This window comes from Zalophus californianus, chromosome 1 (genome assembly GCF_009762305.2).
Source record: "Zalophus californianus isolate mZalCal1 chromosome 1, mZalCal1.pri.v2, whole genome shotgun sequence".
Taxonomy (NCBI): domain Eukaryota; kingdom Metazoa; phylum Chordata; class Mammalia; order Carnivora; family Otariidae; genus Zalophus; species Zalophus californianus.
The window spans coordinates 137,176,737-137,198,633 of NC_045595.1; the positions used below are offsets into that span (position 1 = coordinate 137,176,737).

The following is a 21,897-nucleotide window of genomic DNA, read 5'->3' on the forward strand; positions in this document are numbered from 1 at the left end:
TTGTCCCCTCGAGATAACACACTCTGACTGAAGTGGTGAGACTAAGGGCAGCCTTGATTCTGTAAAGTTGGGTCGTGTTCCGAATGCATATGAAACACTCGCTGTGCATTAAACAATATTTAGAGAAAACAGAAATCATCAAAATCAGCATTTTTTCAGATGTGTTTTTCAGAATCAGGAAGAGAACAACAGGAGATCAGCAATTTTCTCCCTCAAGTTGGAATATAGGAAAAAAGAAAACATGTAGCCAGGTTCAGAGAATTCCTATAGGAAGGAAACCTGCAGACTTTTATTAGCCCCTTCATTTCCCAAACTATTTGACTGCAGAACTCTTGTCTTTGTGGAATACCATATGCCATGTGGGTTAGTAAGCTGCTGCGACAGGGAGCCCCAACAATACAGTGAGTCAAAGCGCAATACATTTATTTCTGTCTCATGGAATAGTGTGCGGTAGCTAGGAAGCCTGCTCTGCTCCACACAATCATTCAGGATTCCCAGGCTTCTTCCACATGTGTTTCACACCATCCCCTACAACATCATTTTTGGCTGTATGATCAAAACGGGGTCACAGGCCTATTGTTAATAATATGTATTATATACTTGGAAGTTGCTGAGAATAGATCTTAAGCATCTTGCCACACACACACACACACACACACACACACACAAAGAAAAGAAAAAAGAAAAATTATGCCAGGTGATGGAAGTATTAATTATTTTGATCTTGGTAATCATTTCACAAAGTGTATGTATACCAAATCCCAGCATTGTGCACTTTAAATATATGCAATTATATTCGTCAGTCATTCCTCAATAAGCTTGGAATAAGAAAGAAACATGTAGTTCTATGAAAAACAACCAATCTCCAAGCCCTCTCCTCAGAAAACTGAGTCTCAGGCATATCTGTATTCCAGTTCATAGGTAGAGAAGAAATTGAAGGATCACACATGCAATATTTTAAGACTCAGCCTGAAAGTAGCACACATCACCTTCTCTCATATTCTGTATTGTCCATATTGTCATGTGGTAACTCCTAGCTTCAAGGAGGGGTCCAGTCCATCAGTATGTATCATGGTCTCCCAACTAGCCTACAGGGAAACAGGGACCAGAGTCCCTAACTCTTGGTCCACAGTTCTCATTGCCACACCAGATTTCTGTACTCAGCCCACATGTATGGAGTCCTCCGGTATGCCAGGCTCCACATCAGAGTACAAGGATGGGAAGTTTTATAAAACACAGTCTCTTAATTATATATTTAGTCTAGTATCAGGCTTTATAAATGAATAAACTTTCAGTACGACTTTAATAGTCGTATCTTATAGCTTTGCATCATGCTCTTTCAGTAGTCAAGAGGATACATATTCCTGATTAATAAATACATACAATAAGCAAAGTAGAGGTTCCTGAAATAGACCCCCAAAGCATTTGAAAAGTGAATGTATGAAAAAGGCATTTAAAATTAGAATTGAAAAAATAAACACGCATTTAGATAGGTATTGGGTTCACCAAGAATATATATTAAAAAAGAACATATAAAACATGAGGAACTGCTTATGTGAGACTCTAAAGCTGAGGACCATATTTTCTTCTGGTTGAAGCAGGAAAGCCCAGATCCCAGATGACCCTATCCAGCCTGGAGAGCCTCCACTTATGTACCAGTTGGCAGTGGATCAATCAAAGACTGACAAGTGCATTTGAAAGCCAAACATAACACTCCTCACTTCCAAAAATCCCACCCTATGAGAACCAGAAAACACCACCTTAAGACATTCTTACCAAAGACTGTTTTGAGTTCCTCCTTTTGGTATATAAAGCTCACTGTCCTTTCAAGCCCCTTCCAGTCTCTACTCGAATAAAGGGTGATAGTATTGACTCCCTTAGAATCATAAACTTTGACTAAACAGCCTCTGATTAGAAGTTGCTGAGACTAGATCTTAAGTGTTCTTAAGTGTATATAGGTGGTCTTTGTTCATTTGACAAAATAATTACGGTTGGTCAAATAGTGAGTTAAAAGAAAAAGAAATCATGAACATTCTAGCAAAAAAACCCCACACATATATTAAAGAATAACTTTGGAATAGGAGGAATCTTTAGGCAAAACACAAAACCCAGAAACCAAAAGGAAAATGTTAAAAATTAGGTTAAACAGGAAGCAAAAAATTTTTGTATAACATATTTTTTAAAGGCAAAAGATAAAGACATTTTCAAAACATATAACAAAGGACTAATTTCCTTGATATACAAAAAACTCTTAAAAGTTAATAAAAATAACTCAATAGGAAAGAATGGACAAAGGAAATAAAACACATGAATAGAACAGGACACAAAAATATGCAGTAAAAGAAATATAAATAACCAGTAAATATATAAAAATACATCCTCATACATAATCAAAGAGATACAAATTAAAACATCTATTAGAGTGTCAAATATTTATTTATTTAGAATGTCAAATATTTATTTTTTTTATGTTTTAGAGAGGGAGAGAGAGACAGAGAGAGAATTTTTTTTAGTATTTGTTTTTTTTTTAAGATTTTATTTATTTATTTATTTGAGAGTGAGAGAGAGCATGAGCAGGGGCAGGGGAGAGGGAGAAGCAGGCTCCCTCCTGAGCAGGGAGCCCAAGTCAGGGCTTAATCCCAGAACCCTGAGATATGACCTGAGATCATGACCTGAGCCGAAGGCAGATGCTTAACCGACTGAGCCACCCAGGCACCCCGAGAAAGAGAGAGTATCTTAAGCAGTCTCCATGCCCTGTGAAGAGCCGGACATGGGGCTTGATCTCACAACCCTGAGATCATCACCTGAGCCAAAATCGAGAGTTAGATGCTTAACTGACTGAGCCATCCAGGCATCCCTGGAATATCAAATATTTAAATGTTTGACAATATCCGATATTGGTGAGGATATAGAGAAACAGGTGCTCTTATACCATGCTGGGAGTATAAATCACTATTGAATTTTTGGATCTGAAGTTAAGATGTGCATACAACTTGATCCTGCAATTCTACATCTGCACATTTATCCTATTTACTCACACAAATAAGTGTGATGTATACATGTATATGTACAAGGATATTCAAGTTTTTATGTATAGGCATTTTGGGGGGATGAATGTACAGGAGTGTGACTGCTGCTTAATTTCTTAAGAAACTGCTAAACTACTTTCCAGAGTGGCTGTACCCTTTTCCATTTCTACTGGCAGATTATGAGTGATCTATTTTCATCACGTCATTTTCCAAATTTAGTATTCTTACTATTTTTTGATCTTAAAAAATTTTGTGCTCTTTATTTTTCCCACCTTTAAAAAAAAATCATCCCAAGTCCATAGTTTATATCAAAGTTCACTCTTTGTGTTTTGACAAATGCATAATATCTATCCACCATTATAATATTTCTTACTATTTTTAATTTTAGCCATCCTAGTTGGTATGTAGTGATATCTCATTGGTGGTTTCAATCTGCTTTTCCCTAATGGCTAATAATGTTGAACATCTTTACGTGTGCTTATTTGCCATCCATATATCTTATTTGATGAAATATTTTTCATGTCTGTTGCCCATTTTCTAATTGGATTTTTTTTTGTTTAGTTCTGAGAGTTCTTTATACAATCTAGATACAAATCCTTTGTCAGATATATGGTTTGCAAATAGTTTGTCTCAGCTTGTGGCTTGCTTTTTTATCCTCTGAACAGGGTCTTTCACAGAGCGAAAGTTTTAATTTTGGTAGAATCTCAATTTCCATTGTTTTCTTTAATGGATCATGCCTTTGGTGTCATCTGTAAGAACTCTTTCCTTAGCTCTACTTCCCTGTATTAGTTTCCTAGGGGTGCCATAACAAATCACCACAAACTTGGTGACTTAAGGAAGAGAAAATTATTTTCACCTCCTACCAAGGCAGAAAATTCACGAATTATTTTTTTGTATGCCATTTCCTGTCATCTCTCTCACTTATTCTTAAGTTTTGCCCCCTTTTTCGGCTATTAGCTTTGTTTCCTTGGGTGGTAAATTCTTCTATTTGTTGAAGTTGTGGCCTGTGTCAGATTATGTCTGTTGGTACTTAGCCCTGTATCCACTTTTAAATAAGCCCCTTTATTCCTGAAGCTGTGGGTCTGAAATGACAGATCCTAGACTCCCTTGCTGGATGGGCTCCAGTGAGATTCTGCAGAGGGGAGACAGTTGTGTAAGATCGAAAGGGGTAGTGCTTGCTTTGGCAGCACATATACTAAAATTGGAACGATACAGAGAAGATTAGCATGGCCCCTGCGCAAGGATGACAGGCAAATTCGTGAAGCGTTCCATATTTACAAAAAAAAAAAAAAAAAAAAAGATCAAAAGGGGTAAAGGAGAAGCTACTGTGTTTCTGGCCATGTCCCTGGCGGTGTCAGTGGCCCTGGCTGCTCTTTGGTACAGTTGTGGAACCTCTAGCGGGGACAGACACCGAGTGTAGGCTTACAGGCTATGGCCCAGTGACAGAGGCCTTTTCCTGATCTCTGGGCAACACCATCTCCTTTCCTTTGCTTCTCCAGCATTTCCAAAATTATTGTGGGAAATTCTTTGACTCAAACAGTATTGGATAGCAGGGGTGGTCCCAGGACAGAGGTTCTCAAAGATATGAATCTAGGATTGCTTATCAGAACTGGGCTCCTTGCCAATGGAAGTGCATTACTAGTAGTCCAAAGCATGAATGGCAAAACGGATACTTAAATTAGTATTTGAGGTTGCCTTGGATGAAGTGCAATTATAGCCAACTCTTTTTCCTTTTATAGCCAAGAGGTTTTCATTTCTTTTTTTTTTTTTTTTTAAGATTTTATTTATTTGGCAGAGAGAGACACAGCGAGAGAGGGAACACAAGCAGGGGGAGTGGGAGAGGGAGAAGCAGGCTTCCCGCCGAGCAGGGAGCCCGATGCGGGGCTCGATCCCAGGACTCTGGGAACATGACCTGAGCCGAAGGCAGACGCCCAACGACTGGGCCGCCAGGCACCCCGAGGTTTTCCTTTCTGGCCATTTGTAGGGATTTGGGGATGGAGCAGAAGGCTGCAGGGTGTGCTTGCTCTGCCGTCTTGCTCCAATATTCTGGATTATTTTTCAAAATCTAGTGATTATGCTACATTATTTCAATTAAGATTATGTTTTAAGAATCACAACTGAGCAAAAAATATATGGCGATATTTACCCACACTTATGGGAAACTTAGTCATGTGGTCTGCTGTTTTAATATCCTGATTCACCAGCTGACAGGGGATTGAACTGTGGCCTTCATATCCTGGAGGAAATGATCACATTTATTTGATTATTTCACTCTAGGTAGTAACAGTTCTGTCCTGGGAAAAAAGACGAGCCTCAAGGCACTCCTGGCTGAATGCTTTTCAGTTACAGTCTCTAAGCCAGTATGACAAGGAATTGCCTCTTTCCACACAGCGACCTTTGTGGCGGATGGCAGATTTCCCTGAGGTCTCAAAATGACAGGCTTTCGCAATGTCACTGGCTGACAACCAGACCCAGCCCAGTCTTGGTGTGTTTTGGGGGCTAAAGTCATTCCACCTTGTGCAACAGTTAAAGCTTACTGTAACCAGCGGCGTTCCCATGAAGTCAGGAGAAAATACTTTTTTTTTTATTTGCCAACCACAAAGCTACGCTGGAGTGCAAATGTGAATCCTAGGGTCTCCCAGTCCATCAGGAGAAGTAAGAGACATGAGGTATTAGAAAGCATCTTAGTTTTGTAGTCAGATCTGGGTTCAAATCTTAGATCTGTACCGTGGACAAGTCACTTAACCTCACTGAACTCCAGATGTTTTATTTGTAAAATACAAGACAGCCATAGCTAAAAAACATTTTTTATTGCCCCACTTGTACCAGATCATGTTCTAGGGGCCAGAGGATACAACACAGAACAGGCAAAGCGCCTGTTCTCATGAAGTCCCCATCGTAGTAAGGAGAGACCAATAGTAACACAAACCAAAAGTAAATAAGAAAATGCCACAATAAAAACAAAACAGTAATGTAAGCTGATTGAGAGTAGCTGTAGTTTCTCTGTGTTTTCTCTTTGTTCCGACCTACCTGGTAAATTGTATTAAACCTTGTTTTCCCTGGCTCCTTATCTAAGCCAGTGGGCCCTTGGAAAGGGATTCATGACTCCAATCTCAAAGGCCTAACGTGACTTCTCCAGAAAATGTGCATATTATCCAAAGGCCAAGGCCTTATATCAGACTTTTACTTTACTTTGCTGTGGACTTTTAGGCTCTGTGTGGCCAGCAAAGGTGGTATTTGGGGGCAGGCACACACTTGCCCAGCCTCTGTCTGAGAATATTTTGTTTCTGAACTTCTTATAGAAGCTGTTGCTGGGATCTTGAGCCCTTGCTGGGGTCATGATTTAATGCCTCAGCATTTGTGGCTTGCAGAAACTAGCTCTGATCTTGAGTTTCAAAAACAAAACATGGGTTTGCCAAGAAAGAGTACAAGGTGATGAAAGTTGCCATTTCAAGCCTAAGCCTTCTAGGAACACCTACATGGGTGGCAGCAGCTGGTCCTCCAGGTTGCTCCCAGCCCAGAGCTGGGTTCCCCAATAGGTAGAGTAGGCAATATCCTTAAGGGTGTGGCAAAATGAGGGCTCACATACCCACCAAAAGTTAGTTTTTAAAGCCTTATTTGGAATTTTAGAATCAGAAAATCTTGAGAGATGGTATTCTCATATCACATTTTGCGGAAGTTTTCTGTTATGTCGAATTTGAATTACATAGTGTTGGGAGTTCCATGACTTTTTGGAATGCAGGGCCTCTAAAAGTCTTACTCTGGCTCTGCCCCACGCCACCCCAGGAACTTCCTTTTGCCTCAGTTCTCAGAATTAACACACAAAGTCTTCCTCACATTTGGGGTCCAGGCCAGGGAGTGGAGGATGGGTTCTATTTCTTATTTTATCACTGCCCCTCTGACTATTCCCCCTTCTGAAGTGCTCTGTCTGAACCACACAATCTTACACTTGGTCATGCACAGGGAGCAGGAGCGTGGTGGTAAGGGTGGTGATCGGTGTCACTGACTTATTATAGCAAATCTATGGGGAAAGGGAGGGTATCTTGGACCACTGGACAATTCATTTTATAGGAGGAAGCTTCTCCCTCAGATGCAGAGATGGCTTGTTTCCCCTTTTCTGGGCTTCACCCTTGCCCCATCTTCTCTTGTTGTTGTAGGAAGCAAACATAAGAGCCAAGAGAATATGAGTGCGGTGACTGAGGATCCACTTGGCTTCCCAAGCCCAAGTGGTGTTACAGCAGGTTCCCCAGAGTGGAGACCTGAAGCAGTTGCCAGGGGCAAGGTGCCCACCCACTGGCCTCTGGCCCTCATAGGGTTAGCCAATGAGAAGGGACATCTGTGGGGTGGGGACTGCCTGCCCCCTTGAGTACCAGGCTACTGAGGCTGGATCATCTCATTTCCATCCTGACTGCAGTTTGTAGGTCTGATTCTACACCTGAGGGTAAGAACAAGTCGATTACAGTTCCAGGCTGGGGGTGGGGGTGGCTGCCTTGCAATGGAACCTCTGGCTTGGGTTTGCCCAGGCTCTCTTGTCATAGCAGGGTACAGATAGGTACAGGCAAAACTCTGGCCAGGGCAATACTGGGGGAGGCAGACAGGCCTTGGCATTCTTCCTTGATTCTCCCACAGCTCAAAGAGAAAAGGAGCTGTTCCTCTGATCAAAATGCCTGAGGCCATCTTGAATTTTGACCAACTCACTCTGTGGCAAGATGCCTACCCAGAGAAAAAGTTGGGATCGATGATAAAAGAGGGATGGCCCAGTGATAGAGTTCAATTAAATAAGAAGAGAAGGAAATAATTCACTTCTCAGCTTGACCAGGTAGGCAAAGACAGAAGCAGATGGTAAGGCAGCTTCGGGAAAGCCTGAGCTCTGACCTCGGGCTGAGTCTGGAACCCAGCTCCACCAGTTGATTCTTCTCAGCAAATATTGATTGAGCAGATTCTATAAGGCCAGACACTGGGTAGAGTTAGCGAGACACAAAGGCGAGTGAGACCTAATCGTTGTCTGGATTTGAGGGAATCTGTAAATACGGGGATATCTACACAGATGTGGGGGTATGTCACAGGATGATTGAGACATTCAAATGAGATAAAGTGAGCTTGGGATATACTGAAAACTTAGGGAAATCTTATTTTTCGAGGACATTTTCTGACAGAAACCAGTGGGTTTGCCTGGCCTTTGCCAAGCCCAATCTTGTTCACACCAGGGAGTGCTGCACCTGAGGCATCTGGTTGTTTTCAGGGTAGAGGCAGAGGTCAGAGTGGGAAGGATTTTAGAGATCAGTCCAGCCCTCCCGTGTCAGTGGGTGTGGATTCCTGGTCTGGAGAGGTTCTGGTTTTCAGATCAAGCTTCATAGGGGATGCAGCTACCTCACTCCTGGTGACTCCCTCCATTAGCGGTAAGGTGGGTTCCTCCGGATAAGGTGGGGAAGCAGGGGAGCCCTTTATGCTGGTAGAATATGCCCAAAGGAGCATGAGGGTGTCAGCTTTGTTCTTGAAGCAGAGAAATAGAAGCAGCTTAACTGGTGGTCCTTGCTGCCTCCCTCCCTTAGTTCTTGAAGAGTTGTAAAGAGAGACACAGGACTTGCTTCTTGTCCTTTCTAAGGTGGTTGCGGGGAAATTTTCCACCGACTCCTTGTTAAGACAGGAGATTAGTGGTCCCACTTGGCTGAGGTCAGGAGGTAGTAGCTTTGGAGAGTAGAAGTTTTCAATCAGGAATTTTTTCACATGAAGAGAGAATGATCCCAAAAATGTAGATTGGAGGGATGTTCGGCTTTACTAGTTCCTTGAGAATCTATGCAGGTGTGTGTATGTGCATGCATGTGTGTGCGTGTGTGTGTGTGTGTGTGTGTGTGTGTGTGTGTGTTGGGCGTGGGGATGCTGACAGCTCTCCTAGGATTGAGTGAAGTTTTTCAGGTAATCCTCCTGGGAGCCAGACAAAATTGAGTTGATTCCTGATTCTGTCATTCATCATTAGGTTGTACCATGTGAAATTGCTAATATTCTACCATTTTTAACCTTTAAAAATGGCAATTTTATAGAACCCACAAGACTGGCATGATCTTTCTTTTTTTTTCCCTTCCCAGCTGCTCAGTACTTCTACTGAGAGTTGCATGATCTTAAGCCAGCATCTTGGTCTCTTCAAGTCTTAGATTCTTCTCTATAGCGGAATCAAGAGCAGGGCTATGGGGGAGGTTACATGAAATAACATTTGAAAGTACCTTATGCAATTTCTACTCCAACATACCCTAGCCAATTTCAAAGTGTTCTCACGTCCCTCATCTTATGTGATCATATTTAGCAGACTAGGAAGTTGACTATGAGAGGGCTTTTTAGAGGTGGTGTAACGTGATCCAAGCTCACTGGTTTGGAAGTCAGAACAGCAATGCCTCGGGGGTCATGTCCTTAATCTCTCCCTTTCCCCATCTCTAAAGTTGGGATTATTTTCCTTGCTTCATGGAGTTCTCATAAAGATTAAAATAAATAATGGATAAAATAAATAATGGGTATGGGAGCTGGCCTCTATGAGGATCTAATAAATGCACCCTTTTCCTTCTCCTTAACCTTCCCTTTGTAAAAGCAGGACAGGGGTGAGATGATTTCGGGGGTCCATTCTGGCTCTCAGGGACTTAGTGATCTGTGGTTTAGTGCCCTCTCCTGCTGGAAGAGTTGGCACTAGATTTGGTGACTTTCCCCCGCCTAATGCTCTGTTTCCTATCAGTCCCAAAGGAGACCTCATCCTGCATTTCACAAGATTCTGCTGTTGTTACTGAAATCCCAGCAGGTCAAAGTGGGATTTCTTATATATTTTAACATATGAAAATGAGAGATCATAATACGGCCCTTTAGGATCCAGAGAACATGGTGGCCATCCCCTCATAGTTAGTGAATAGTGCCTATATACAGTGTGCAGTAGAAAGAACTTGGGCTTTGGATTTTAAATTACACCCCTGCACTCTTTTCCTTGCTACGCATGGGCAGAAGTTACTAATCCTCTCTGGTCCTGGGATTTCTCTTGCGGGAGTTGAGTGGTAGGGGTGAAATGAGATGAAAGGGTAAGTGAATGTACAGTGGAGGTCTGTAGCAGATGGTCCATAAATATTTGCTAGTTTCCCTTCTCTTCACTGATATATACGGAAGTTTATAAAATAGTTCATACTTTTAGCCAATCGATTCTCACAATAAGACTGTGAAATAGGCTAGGTAAGGATTAATAGCATTAATAATCACATTTGCAGGCAAAGAGCAGGAGATCTGGGAAGTGAGGTGGAGGAACATAAGTCACGCAGCGTGTTCATGGTGGAGCCTAGACTAGAAGCCAGGGCACCTGCATCATAATCTGGAGGGCTTCTCAAGCTATTTTCTCTTATGTCCCCCATCCCATGCAGTGTAATATGAAAAGGCAGATGTGTGATCCTGATGCTTTTTTTCCTCCTCTGAACTATGCCTAAAAGCCCATTTTTGGGCTTTGGAAGACCAGAATTTTATTGTCCAGCTCCCCGACATTTAAAAGCTCTAGGATTGGGCACCTGGGTGGCTCCATCCGTTAAGTGTCTGCCTTTGGCTCAGGTCATGATCCCAGGGTCCTGGGATTGAGTCCCTAGTCCGGCTTCCAGCTCAGCGGGGAGTCTGCTTCTCCCTCTGCCCCTCCCCCTGCTCATTCTCTCTGTCTCTCTCTCTATCCCTCGCAAAAATAAATAAATAAAAATCTTTAAAAAAAAAAAGCTCTAGGATCTCGGACAAGTCACATAACTTTCCTGAAATTCACTTTCCTCCTCTCTAAAGTGGATACAGTCAGAGCTAACATTTATTAAGCACTGACATGTGCCATGCACTGTTCTAAGTATTTTATATGGATTATGTCACTTAATCCTCCAACACATATATGACTGACGCATGTTACAGGTAAGAACAAATTATTCTCACCCAAGCACTAAGATCATAGAGCACGTGATCCTGTTCTACTTCACACTGTCTCTCAAAATGGTTGTGAGGATTAAATGAGACATTAAGTGAGGTAAGGACTTTACAAACGGTTTCGGCAAAAACAGAATTATGGGTGGAACTTGGGGTTTAGCTTCATGATCCATGTAAAAGTTTTCTTTATAGGCACCATTGAGTCTTCGACTACAGTTTCATTTAATGTTTTCCCCTGTAGAAATAGAAGTCTTTCCAAATCAAAGTGTAACAATTGCCCTCTCTAAACAAAGAGCACAAATAATTTTGGAATACTTTTTTTTTTTTAAAGTGGCACCTCTGCACTGACCTTCAGCTGTTATCCATTGCTGATCTTTCCACCCAAAAGTAGGTAGAAGACAACTTTCTTCTGCAATCAGAATCTATTCTTAGCATCAGAAACTTCCAAGGACCATGTACCCATCTTCTCCCCACCCCTCATCTCAGTACGTCCACCCCATTCCACTGTCATGGAACCCAGACTCATTGTCCCTGTCAGGGGAGAAATCCATCCATAATACTGAAGTGTTGAAGACAGATGCCTTCCCTTGGGCTAGGAGAAGAGAATCTTGACTTTTAAAAGAGGAGGAGGAACCATAGAACTCCAGAGACCTTCTGACTTCACACTGTCCCCAACAGTTTGGAGAAAGCCGCCAATCTTCTTCTATCTTTGGGTCCCTCTGTAGTTGCCCCCACCAATGCTCATGTTCTGGACTCTCTCTTCCTATCTCCCTGTGGAAAAGAGCACAGCCTCATAGATTCTGCCCTCCTCATTTTGGGAGAAAGCAAGCACACAGCCTCTCAGAGGTCTTCTCAGGACTTGTAAAGCTAACCCTAGAAGGAGAAAGGAGGAAGGTGACAAACACTGAGAAACTTTGAATACATATGAAGTCTGAAAAGCTCCAGAACAAGTATTCTTCCTAAATACGAAAAGGGCTTGGCTGATCTCCTTATTTTGGAACAAGCCAAGCCCTACGTTGTGTCTCCTTTCCAGCCCCTGTTGACTTCACCCTCCTGAGCCATTGAAGTCCAGTAGAGGGCGACAAAGATACACCTAGATGGTAAGAGGAGCCTTGGCTAGAGACACCACCACAAAGGGGCGGTATCTGTTGCTCTATGGCCTGTCTCTCTGCCCCTCCTTCTATCAGTCTAGTTCATTCCCAATTCTCACTTTACTTAGATCATATATTTTTTTAAAGATTTTATTTATTTATCTGACAGAGAGAGACAGAGCGAGAGAGGGAACACAAGCAGGGGAAGTGGGAGAGGGAGAAGCAGGCCTCCCGCGGAGCAGGGAGCCCGATGCGGGGCTCGATCCCAGGACCCTGGGATCATGACCTGAGCCGAAGGCAGACGCTTAACGACTGAGCCACCTAGGCGCCCCTTACTTAGGTCATATTAAAACTTGGTATTTCCTAAATGATGCAGCAGCTCAATAAAGAGGGGAAATGTTAACTAAAGGTGTCTTTAAACAGCTAGAGAAATCATTTGAGTATTTTAGATCACAGTTTACACCAAAACAAAATATTGAAGATGAATTAAAGAGTGAAATTTAAAATATATCAAACAATAGAAGACAATAAAATAGAATATTTACCAAGACCTAGAAGGGCTAAGAACTGTTTAAAACTTAGAAGCAAAGAAAAATACCAAGAGTTGACTATAAAAACTAAAACTTCTGTCACTTAAAAATCAGGGTAAACAGGGGTACTTGGGTGGCTCAGTGGGTTAAGCATCTGCCTTTGGCTGGGGTCATGATCCCAGGGTCTGGGGATTGAGGAATCGAACCCCTCCTCAGCGGGGAGTCTGCTTCTGCCCCTCCCTCTGCCCCTCTCCCCATCTCCCTGCTTGTGCTCTCTGCTCTCTCTCTTTCTCATAAATAAATAAATAAAATATTTTTTAAAAAATCAGGGTAAACAAAGGAATAATCTACAGAATAATCACCAGAGAAAATAGTCATGGTGTATATGATAAAGTGTCCGTATAAAGAGCTCACACAAATTGATTCAAAAACACATTGTATCCCTAATAAATTAAGTGACAAAAACACTAATGGATGTATCATGAATGAAGAAATTAAGTTAGGAAATAGGCCTTTAATAAAATGTACAACTCACTATTGATCAAAGTATAAAGGTGCCATTTCTTTTGTTCACTAAGATAACAACAGCCAAAATAGGTATTTTTTAATTTTGCTTGTGAGAGTAGCTAATAGGGTCTTTTACACACACTAACACACTACCTAGCAACAGCGTAACAAACTACAGTTTGGAAATACGTATCAAGAACCTTAAAAATGGGGGCGCCTGCGTGGCTCAGTCAGTTAAGCGTTTGTCTTTGGCTCAGGTCATGGTCCCAGGGTCCTGGGATCAAGCCCCACATCGGGCTCCCTGCTCAGCGGGGAGCCTGCTTCTCCCTCTCCTACTCCCCCTGCTTGTGTTCCCTCTCTTGCTGTCTCTCTCTGTCAAATAAATAAATAAAATCTTCTTCTTTTTTTTTTTTAAAAGAACCTTAAAAATGTTCATACATTTGGCCCAGTGATTTTATTTCTGGGAATATGTCATTACAGAATATAAGTTGGGAAGCTATATGACCAAGGATATTAGTTATGGATGTTTTAAAAAAGATTTTACTTTTATTTATTTTGACAGAGAGAGAGAGAGAGAGAGAGAACACAAGCAGGGGAAGTGGCAGGCAGAGGGAGAAGCAGGCTTCCCGCGGAGCAGGGAGCCCGATGCGGGGCTCGATCCCAGGACCCTGGGATCATGACCTGAGCCGAAGGCAGATGCTTAACCGACTGAGCCACCTAGGCATCCCTTAGTTATGGATTTTAAGATAATACTTTAAAGTGGAAGAAAGCTAAAATTTCAACAAAATAGAAATGGTTAAGTATATTTTGACTATTCCACTTGATGAACTAGCACACACACATTTAAAATACTGATTATGAGAACTAGAAAGTGACAAGGCAAAAACAGGGGAATAAAATTTCTATGCAAAGTGTGTTTTTCATTATGTTTAAAAATAAGCAGAGAAAGCCTTGAGACTGGGGATCCTTTTGTTTTCTATAGTTTCCAAAGTGTTTATGTTACTAATTTTATTGAATACATGTGTGTGTTTGTGTATCTCTATCTACATCTATCTATATATATATATATATGAAAGATGAACATATATGAACGAATGAATGAATGAGTTGGTTGCGTCCCATTGAGAGGGCACTATAGAGCCCAGGTGATGGGGCATAGAGGTGAGATTCTAGACACCGTGCACATTTTGGAGGTAAAATTGCCAATCAGAGGCTTTCCTGCACCCCTCACAGAGGAGCTGTCTTCTGAAGCCAAACCCAATTCTAGAGACTTTGCATAACTCTTGAGAGACAAGCAGACTGATGAAAAATAGTGAGTCTTTGGAGTAAAAAAAATACACAAGGACCGTGTTTAACTCAGAGTCAGGTTCATGGGATTAAGCACCTTTCAAAGCCCACAGAAGGTTTCAGTGATGCCTGTGATCCAGGATCCTAGGACCTATTCCCCTTTCTGTGGCGTTTTCTCTCAACTCCCTGGTGAGAGAGGGTTGAGGAGACTAAGATTCTGGCAATAAAGAGGTGGGGGACTAAGATCACCCTAATATCAAAGGCAGAAGCTGGGAGGGGACCAGTACATATATATATATAAAGAACCCTCTATATAAAGAACCAGGGGGATCAGGAGGAACAGTTCTGACACAGAATGTCCCCGCCCACCTGTGCCACTTGAGCTTTTGGCTGGGGCTCCCAGAATACATATTTCTAATATCCTCCTCTCTCCAGCCTTCTTTCCCTCTTCCTCTCTCCTTTTCTTCCTCCCTCCCTCCTTCCCTCCTCTCTCTGGCCCTCTTGCTCTTTCTTTTCTCCCTTAGAAAGTATTTATTTAGTCCCTACTCTGTGCTGGTAGTATGTTAGGCTTTGCCCCCTGGTACTTGTAGTTTAAGGGGGGAAATGAATGAGCAAATCAGGAATTACAGGATAGTGCAGGAAGTGCAACGCTGGAGGTAAGCGAGGGCACTGGGGGTGTGCAGAGGAGGAACCAAGAACTCAGATTGGAGAGGGAGGACTTGCTGAGAGAAGACAATGCAACTCGGTCCTGAAGGCTGTGGAGGGATCAGGCAGGTGAGGAGGTGCAGTGAAGGGTAGCCCAGGCAAAGGGTCAGCAGTCCCACTGTCCTGCTGTCCAGCAGTCCTCATCCTGATGAGAGAATGTGTCTCTGGTTGTCTGATAACGCAGGGAGAGTCTGTGTGCATGTGGTGTACATTGTGCAAGTGTGTGTATATGTGTGTGCATTCATGTGTATGCACGCATGTGTGTGTACGTGTGTGCGTGCATGTGTAATAAACCAAATGGTCTAACATGTGATCCAAGAGATGGGGAGAGGAAGAAAGAGAATGAGAGAGAGGAGGAATAAACAAAGAAATGAGGGAGGGAAGTAGAGAAGAAACAGGAAGGAGCCAGAGAGAGAGAGAGAAGTTGGTTAGAGTTGAAGGGGATGATGTGAGTCGTCATCCTTGGAAAACTCAAGGGAGAGATTCTTGACGGATGGACTCTCAGTATTTGGTCCAAGGAGCCTGGTCCTGTGCTCAGATATGAGGCAATTGGAAGAGTGTTGTCCTGCCCTCACCGAACTCACAATCTTTGAGGAAAGGAGATTACACACAAAGAATAATGCTAAGTATTGCAAATTTCAGGGCAGAAAGAGATCAAGGTGGGTGGAAATAGACAAGTCTTCTGGAAGAGGTGAGTGTCGAGAGAGCAGATCTTAGAAGGGGACGCTGCGGAGGTGGCCCAAGTCTTGCATAGGTCCAGAGGGAGCGTGTTGCGTGGTGTGTGCTTGCGTGGCTGACAATGTGGATCTGGGTTCCAGGGCTCAGGATGCTGTTGCTACGAGCTGTTCTACTGCTACTAGTCCTGCCCACTCACGGCCAGGACTCCGTGACAGAAGGGCCTGGAGTTCTGCTTCCTCTGGCCAAGCAGGCCTGCACAGTTTGCTTGGCAGGCATCCCAGGGCATCCTGGCCACAATGGGACCCCAGGCCGTGATGGCAGAGATGGCACCCCTGGCGAAAAGGGTGAGAAAGGAAATCCAGGTAAGAACAAGGTTTTTGGCTTCCTCCATCGTAGACTTCTCCTGGGTAGAGGAGAGCTTCTGAAACTATCCAAAGGCATTAGCTATTGACAAAGGCTGAGACAAAGGGAGGAAGCAATTTTTTTTTTCCTGTGACCCATAAGCAACCTAAAGTGAATTTTGGGTTGGCCTTCTGGTCATGAGAATAGGTCGTACCTGTAAAACCAGTACCCTCGACTCTGCTCTATTGACATCACGGTCCCTGTACCCTTTCCCATCCCCTCCTCATCCATCACTCTTCCCAATCTCTTCACATTCTTGTTTCCCTTCATTTCCACTTAACTCCCATTCTGCCCAGTGGCGTTTACACTCAACGCACCCTCGTAGCTCACAGTCCTGCTCCTGGGGAACACTTGGTGTAGGTAAGAAGATAAGTCTAAAGCACAAGGCTGTTAAGGATTACTACAAAAAAGTCGATTCCAAATATGCTTAACTGAATGTGGACAAATGCCCAACGTATGGAACAGAGAGAAAATGCTCTCGTTGAAGATCTGGATTAGCAATGAAGGCTTTAAGGAGGAGGCAGGGCTTGAGTCAGACCTTGGAGTATAGGTAGACAGAATAAAGGAGGGAGGGCATTCTGGACAGAGGGGATAGAAGAGCAAAAGTTAGGTTGGTTGAGTCAGCATATAAAGGGTTGGCAGGGTGGAGGGTCTATGATGGAGACCTTTAGGAAATAAGGTTGGAGATGAATTTATGGAAGCCCGCTGGGAGATGGAGCAGGAGAAGGTATAACTCACCTTTTGGGGAGCTCCCTATGGTTCCTTGCTCCGTAAGTCAGGCAGGTTGTGGGTAAGGGCCATAGGGACAGTGTTTTAGGTTAGAACTAACCTAGGCAGTAGTTCTGTTCCTTATGGTCACTGAGGTCTTGTCATTCTCTAGGTCTTGTTGGTCCTAAGGGTGACACTGGTGAAACTGGAGTAACTGGGGTTGAAGGTCCCCGAGGCTTTCCAGGAATCCCTGGCAGGAAAGGAGAACCTGGAGAAAGTGCCTATGTACACCGGTCAGCATTCAGTGTGGGATTGGAAAGCCGGGTCACTGTCCCCAATGTTCCCATTCGCTTTACCAAAATCTTCTACAATCTGCAAAACCACTATGATGGCACCACTGGAAAATTCCACTGCAACATTCCTGGGCTGTACTACTTCTCCTACCACATTACAGTCTACTTGAAGGATGTCAAGGTCAGCCTCTACAAGAAGGACAAAGCTATGCTCTTCACCTATGACCAGTACCAGGAGAAGAATGTGGACCAGGCCTCTGGCTCTGTGCTCCTCCATCTGGAAGTGGGCGACCAAGTCTGGCTCCAGGTGTATGGGGATGGGAACTCTTATGGGCTCTATGCAGATAATGTCCATGACTCTACCTTTACAGGCTTCCTTCTCTACCATGATACCAACTGATCACAACTAACTTAGAGCCTCCTCCAGGCCAAACAACCCAAAAGCGAAAGAACAGTCCATGGGTTTTCAGTTAAGAGATTAGTTTTGTTATCCGGTTGGAGAGCTCTGAACATTATTCATTCATTTACTCATTCATTCATCAAGTACCTTTTCAAAAAAAATCATATACTATATTCTCTGTCCTAAAGAAGACATGGTCCCTGGCCTCAAGAGTCTGTTATGTAGTAGCAATGAAAGGTTAATAATATTTCTGGGGGTGCTTCACATATATGGTGAGATATCAAACTACCAGAAAGTATTTGACAGTGCTATTCTGTGTCCACCTTTTTTTACTTATGTTCATGCCAATCCTGGGAGGTACACAGGAAAGATATTATTCTCTTCATTTTATGCTTGGGTCCTGAGCCTGAGAGAGTGAAATGAATGCCTAAGCTCACACAGGTATTAAGTGGCAGAGTTCGAAGGCAAACCCAGGTCTGTAGACCTTCTCCCCTAGGCCCTGCCCTTTTTTTAGGAGTACATGGCCTTTTGGAAGTGTTGGTAGGGGGTCTATCACCCAGCTCACCTGAGGGCCTCTGAGTGGTCTTCATGGTAAGTTAAGCCTTTCCCCCGTAGAGGTCCCTCAGAGGTGATTCTATGACTGGGTCCCATCCCCGCTGGACCACTCATTACTCTGTACTTCTGCTTCTCTGTCTTTCTTCATGCTCTTCTCTCCAGCTCAGAAAGCTACCTTCACCTCCACATGGTGAAATCCTCCCTGTTCCTCAAAACCACCTAGTCAGGAAGCTTCTCTGATGTGAGAGCTCTCTCCTGCAAACCTTCCTCACACACTCTGCCCCTGTGCCCCTCTATGTATTAGTCTGGATTAGAATCCTGGGTATGAAAGACATCCTTCTCCCAGGCCAGGGACAACTGCCTGGAAAGGACTGTGCTTCCTTCACCTCTGAGTCCCTTTGCAGGTCCTTGATAAATGCCTCATGAAGACCAATCTCTTGAACCTCATCTCTGGCCAGGATTAACTCCAGTTCAGTCTCTTCATGTAACTAATCCGTATCTACAGAAACATTTTCATTTTAGGAACTTCCTGAATTTAAGTACCTAATCCTTGTTCCACTGGATAATTTGAATCTTTTCCACTGAGGTTTGGGATGACTGTTCTTTGCAGAATACTTAAAGAATTTTCCCTGAAGGAGGTAGCTTGAGCCTGCTATGCAAAATCCACAAAGGAATTTGGAAACCATTCTTTCCTTGAATACCAACAGGGTCTGGAAAGCCCTGGGCCTTCTGAATCTATTCTTGTTCTTTAAGAATTAAAAGAAGAAGGAGAAGGAGAAGGAGAAGAAGAGAAATACTATCTGAGGTGATGGACATGTGAACTAGCTTGATTGCGGTGATTATTTCACCATGTTTATCTACAGCAAACCAGTACATTGTACATCTAAATATATACAATTTTTAGTTGTCAAACATTTCTAACAAAAAATAAAGAAGTATAGGCGGTTGATGGTGGTAAATATCCTCCCAGGAGACAATAGCTTGAGTAATGCTTTTCAAAGTTTTTAGCAAAAGCAGAGTTAATAGCATTCTGTATAAACAGAAATGGGAAACTTTTTTCTTTTGCTCTCAGTTTTAAGTTCCGAATTATTCCCTTTTGTGTATTGCTCATCATTAAGTGATTATTATTTCTACATACCAAACTTCATCTTTTACAGTGTTTGCACATCATCATTTTCTACAAGTAAAGATATTGTTCAGCATTAAAAGTAGAAGCACTTGAATCACATGCCTCTTGTTTTCATTTTTTGGAGAAACACATGGGGTTTAGAGAGGGTTGAAGGGATAAACTGTGTGTTGGGACTCTATGTTATGAATGACAGAATACCCAACTCTCACTTGAGAGGGAAAAAAAAAAAAAAAAAAAGAATTCCCTTGCATGATGGAAACTACCAGAGCAGCTATTCTGCCATTAGGTAAGGCTTGAACCAGAGGCTCAAGGGATATCGAAGACCCTTTTTCTATCTGTCCTCCCAGCAGTGTAGGCTTAACACTCAGGCTCTATACAGTGAACTGCTAGGCTTTTCATCACAGTATCAAATAGACTGACTGGCAGCCTGCCAGCTCTCGTATCCTCCCACCACATCATCTGGCTAAAGGGACTTCCTCTTTTCTGGTGTTCCCCATGGAGGAGAGTGGACGTTCTCTTTCCCAGAAGCCCCATCAAGTATATCCTTGCATCTCATTGGCTCTCACTAGGTTGTATGCCCATCTTTGACCAATTACTTCAGTCAGGAGGATGGACTATACTTATTGACTAAAGTAGATTATTGCTCAAACTGGAGAAAGGGTATTTTCTCTAATGCAAAACACAGTTACGAGAAGTGGGAGAGTGGATGACGAATGTGAAAACACCTGTCCACCATGAACTCTTAGTGTTATGTTTGAGTTTTCTTAGGTTTCTCAGAAAGATATTGCTGAAGATTACTGTTGGTTTTCTCTAAAATTTCAACAAGTAGTGGACATCTGGCCGTGCTCGCAGCCCACATCTGGGTAGGGTGGGATCTTCACAGCACTGGACTAGACATGGGGTCACACTCACTTTAAGCTCTCTGGAGCAGGGCCAATTCTTTGTGGAAACAGAGAGAGCCAATCTGCACAGCCCCTTCTGAGGGGAACTGTGGCCAAGATTTTAGGATTAAGGGTCCTATGATATCTTCATGGTCCCATCATATCTTCAAATGTAATTATGCATTTCTTTATTTCTCTCCAGTTCTGCCAGCTTTTGCTTCCTGTATTCTGGAGTTCTCCTGTTAAGTGCATTCTCATTTAATATTATGTCTTCTCAGTGAGTTTATTCTTTTATCATTATATAATGTCTTTCTTTACCTCCAGTGATTTGCCCTATTCTGAAGTCTACTTTGTCTGAAAGTAATATAGGCACTCCAGCTTTCTTTTGCTTACTGTTTGCATGGTATATCTTTTCCCATCGTGTCGCTTTATCTCTAACTATACAGTTGACTCTTGAACAATGCGGGGTTTCGGGGCACCAACCATCCACACAGTCAAAAATCTGTGTATAACTTTTGACTCTCCAAAAACTTGTCTACTGTAGACCAAACACCTTAATGACAACATAGTCAACTAACATGTACTTGTATATGTATCATATGCTATTTTATTCTCTTTCCTAACTTTTTTATTACCTGAATATTTCATAGTATTTTATCTTAATTTATTTATTGAATTTTTGGCTATGTCTTGGTATTTTTTAGTAGTTGCTCTAGGAATTACAATGTGTGTACCTAACTTTTCACAGTATACTTAGAGTTAATATTTTACCACTTCAAATAAGATACACATGCCTTATAATCAAATAGGGTTCTGTGTCCCGGTCCCTTTATGTTGTGGTTGGTGTGTATATTACATCTATATCCATTGAAACATTACAGACAATGTTATAATTTTTGCTTTCAACAGTCCTCCATATTTTGAAGAATTTAAGAGGCCCCAAATACCCTATTTATCTAGATATTCATCATTCCTTTTGTTCTTTCTTCATTCCTAAAGTTCTTTTTCCATCTGGTATAATTACCCCTCAACCCAAAAAACTTCCTTTGTCATTTCTCTTAGAACTATTTCTTTTCTGCAAGTGACGAATTCTCTTAGTTTTCCCTTATCTGAGAATACCTTTATTCTGCCTATATTCTTGAAGGATATTTTTGCTGGCTATAGAATTCTGAGTTGATAGTTCTTTCCTTCCAGCACTTTTTATTTTTAAGTAATCTCCACACCCAACGTGGAGCTTGAACCTCAAGATTAAGAGTTGCATGTTCTACCAACTGAGCCAGCCATGCACCCTTCCAGCACTTTTTATGATTATTTATTAATTTTTCTTCTAGCACTTTAAAGATATTCTCTCATAGTCTTCAAGACACTGAGGTTTCTGATAAGAAGTAGTAATAGCTTCCCTTATGTGTAATTTATCATCTTTTGCTTCCAGGTGCTTTTAATATGTTTTCTTTACCTTTGGTTTTCAACAGTTTGATTATGATATACCTGGGTATGGTTTTTTTTTTACCTTAACCTGATGGGATTCATTGAGCTTCTTGAAACTGTAAATAGATACCTTTCACCAAATATGGAATGTTTTCTGCCATTATTTCTTCAAATACATATTCTGACTCAATCTTTCTCTTTTTCTGAGATTCCAATGACATGAATGTTAGATTGACAAGCATCTAAGGATACATTAATTTTTTTCAATCTTTTTCTCTCTGTTCTTCTTATTGTATAATTTCTCTCCCTCTCTCTTTCTTTTTTAAAGATTTTATTTATTTGACAGAGAAAGAGAAA

The 21,897-nt window shown here is 42.2% G+C and overlaps 1 protein-coding gene and 1 non-coding gene across 5 annotated transcripts; both read left to right on the plus strand.

Annotated features, from left to right (window-relative positions):
• The first annotated feature begins 4,200 nt into the window (after positions 1-4,200).
• Positions 4,201-4,307, plus strand: LOC113919003. Its single transcript, XR_003518750.1, has one exon. It is a non-coding gene; the product is annotated as a U6 spliceosomal RNA (small nuclear RNA).
• A 3,016-nt stretch (positions 4,308-7,323) lies between these two features.
• ADIPOQ (adiponectin, C1Q and collagen domain containing) lies at positions 7,324-19,330 on the plus strand. 4 transcript variants are annotated; one of them, XM_027587023.1, is made up of 3 exons: positions 7,324-7,470; positions 15,885-16,106; positions 17,027-19,330. In XM_027587023.1, exons 2-3 carry the CDS (start codon positions 15,893-15,895, stop codon positions 17,545-17,547), a joined length of 735 nt encoding a protein of 244 aa, XP_027442824.1. In that variant the 5' UTR covers positions 7,324-7,470; positions 15,885-15,892; the 3' UTR covers positions 17,548-19,330. The 4 variants fall into 4 exon arrangements, with proteins under 4 accessions (XP_027442824.1, XP_027442825.1, XP_027442828.1 ...); XM_027587024.1 differs by lacking the exon at positions 7,324-7,470 and adding an exon at positions 8,289-8,428; XM_027587027.2 differs by lacking the exon at positions 7,324-7,470 and adding an exon at positions 11,305-11,333.
• The last annotated feature ends 2,567 nt before the right edge of the window (positions 19,331-21,897 follow it).

Excerpts from the sequence above, each read along its gene's own strand:
- ADIPOQ (XM_027587023.1), top strand. The coding sequence starts at position 15,893 with ATGCTGTTGCTACGAGCTGTTCTACTGCTACTAGTCCTGCCCACTCAC. Across the intron at positions 16,107-17,026 it reads GGGTGAGAAAGGAAATCCAG|GTCTTGTTGGTCCTAAGGGT; the intron begins GTAAGAACAAGG and ends GTCATTCTCTAG.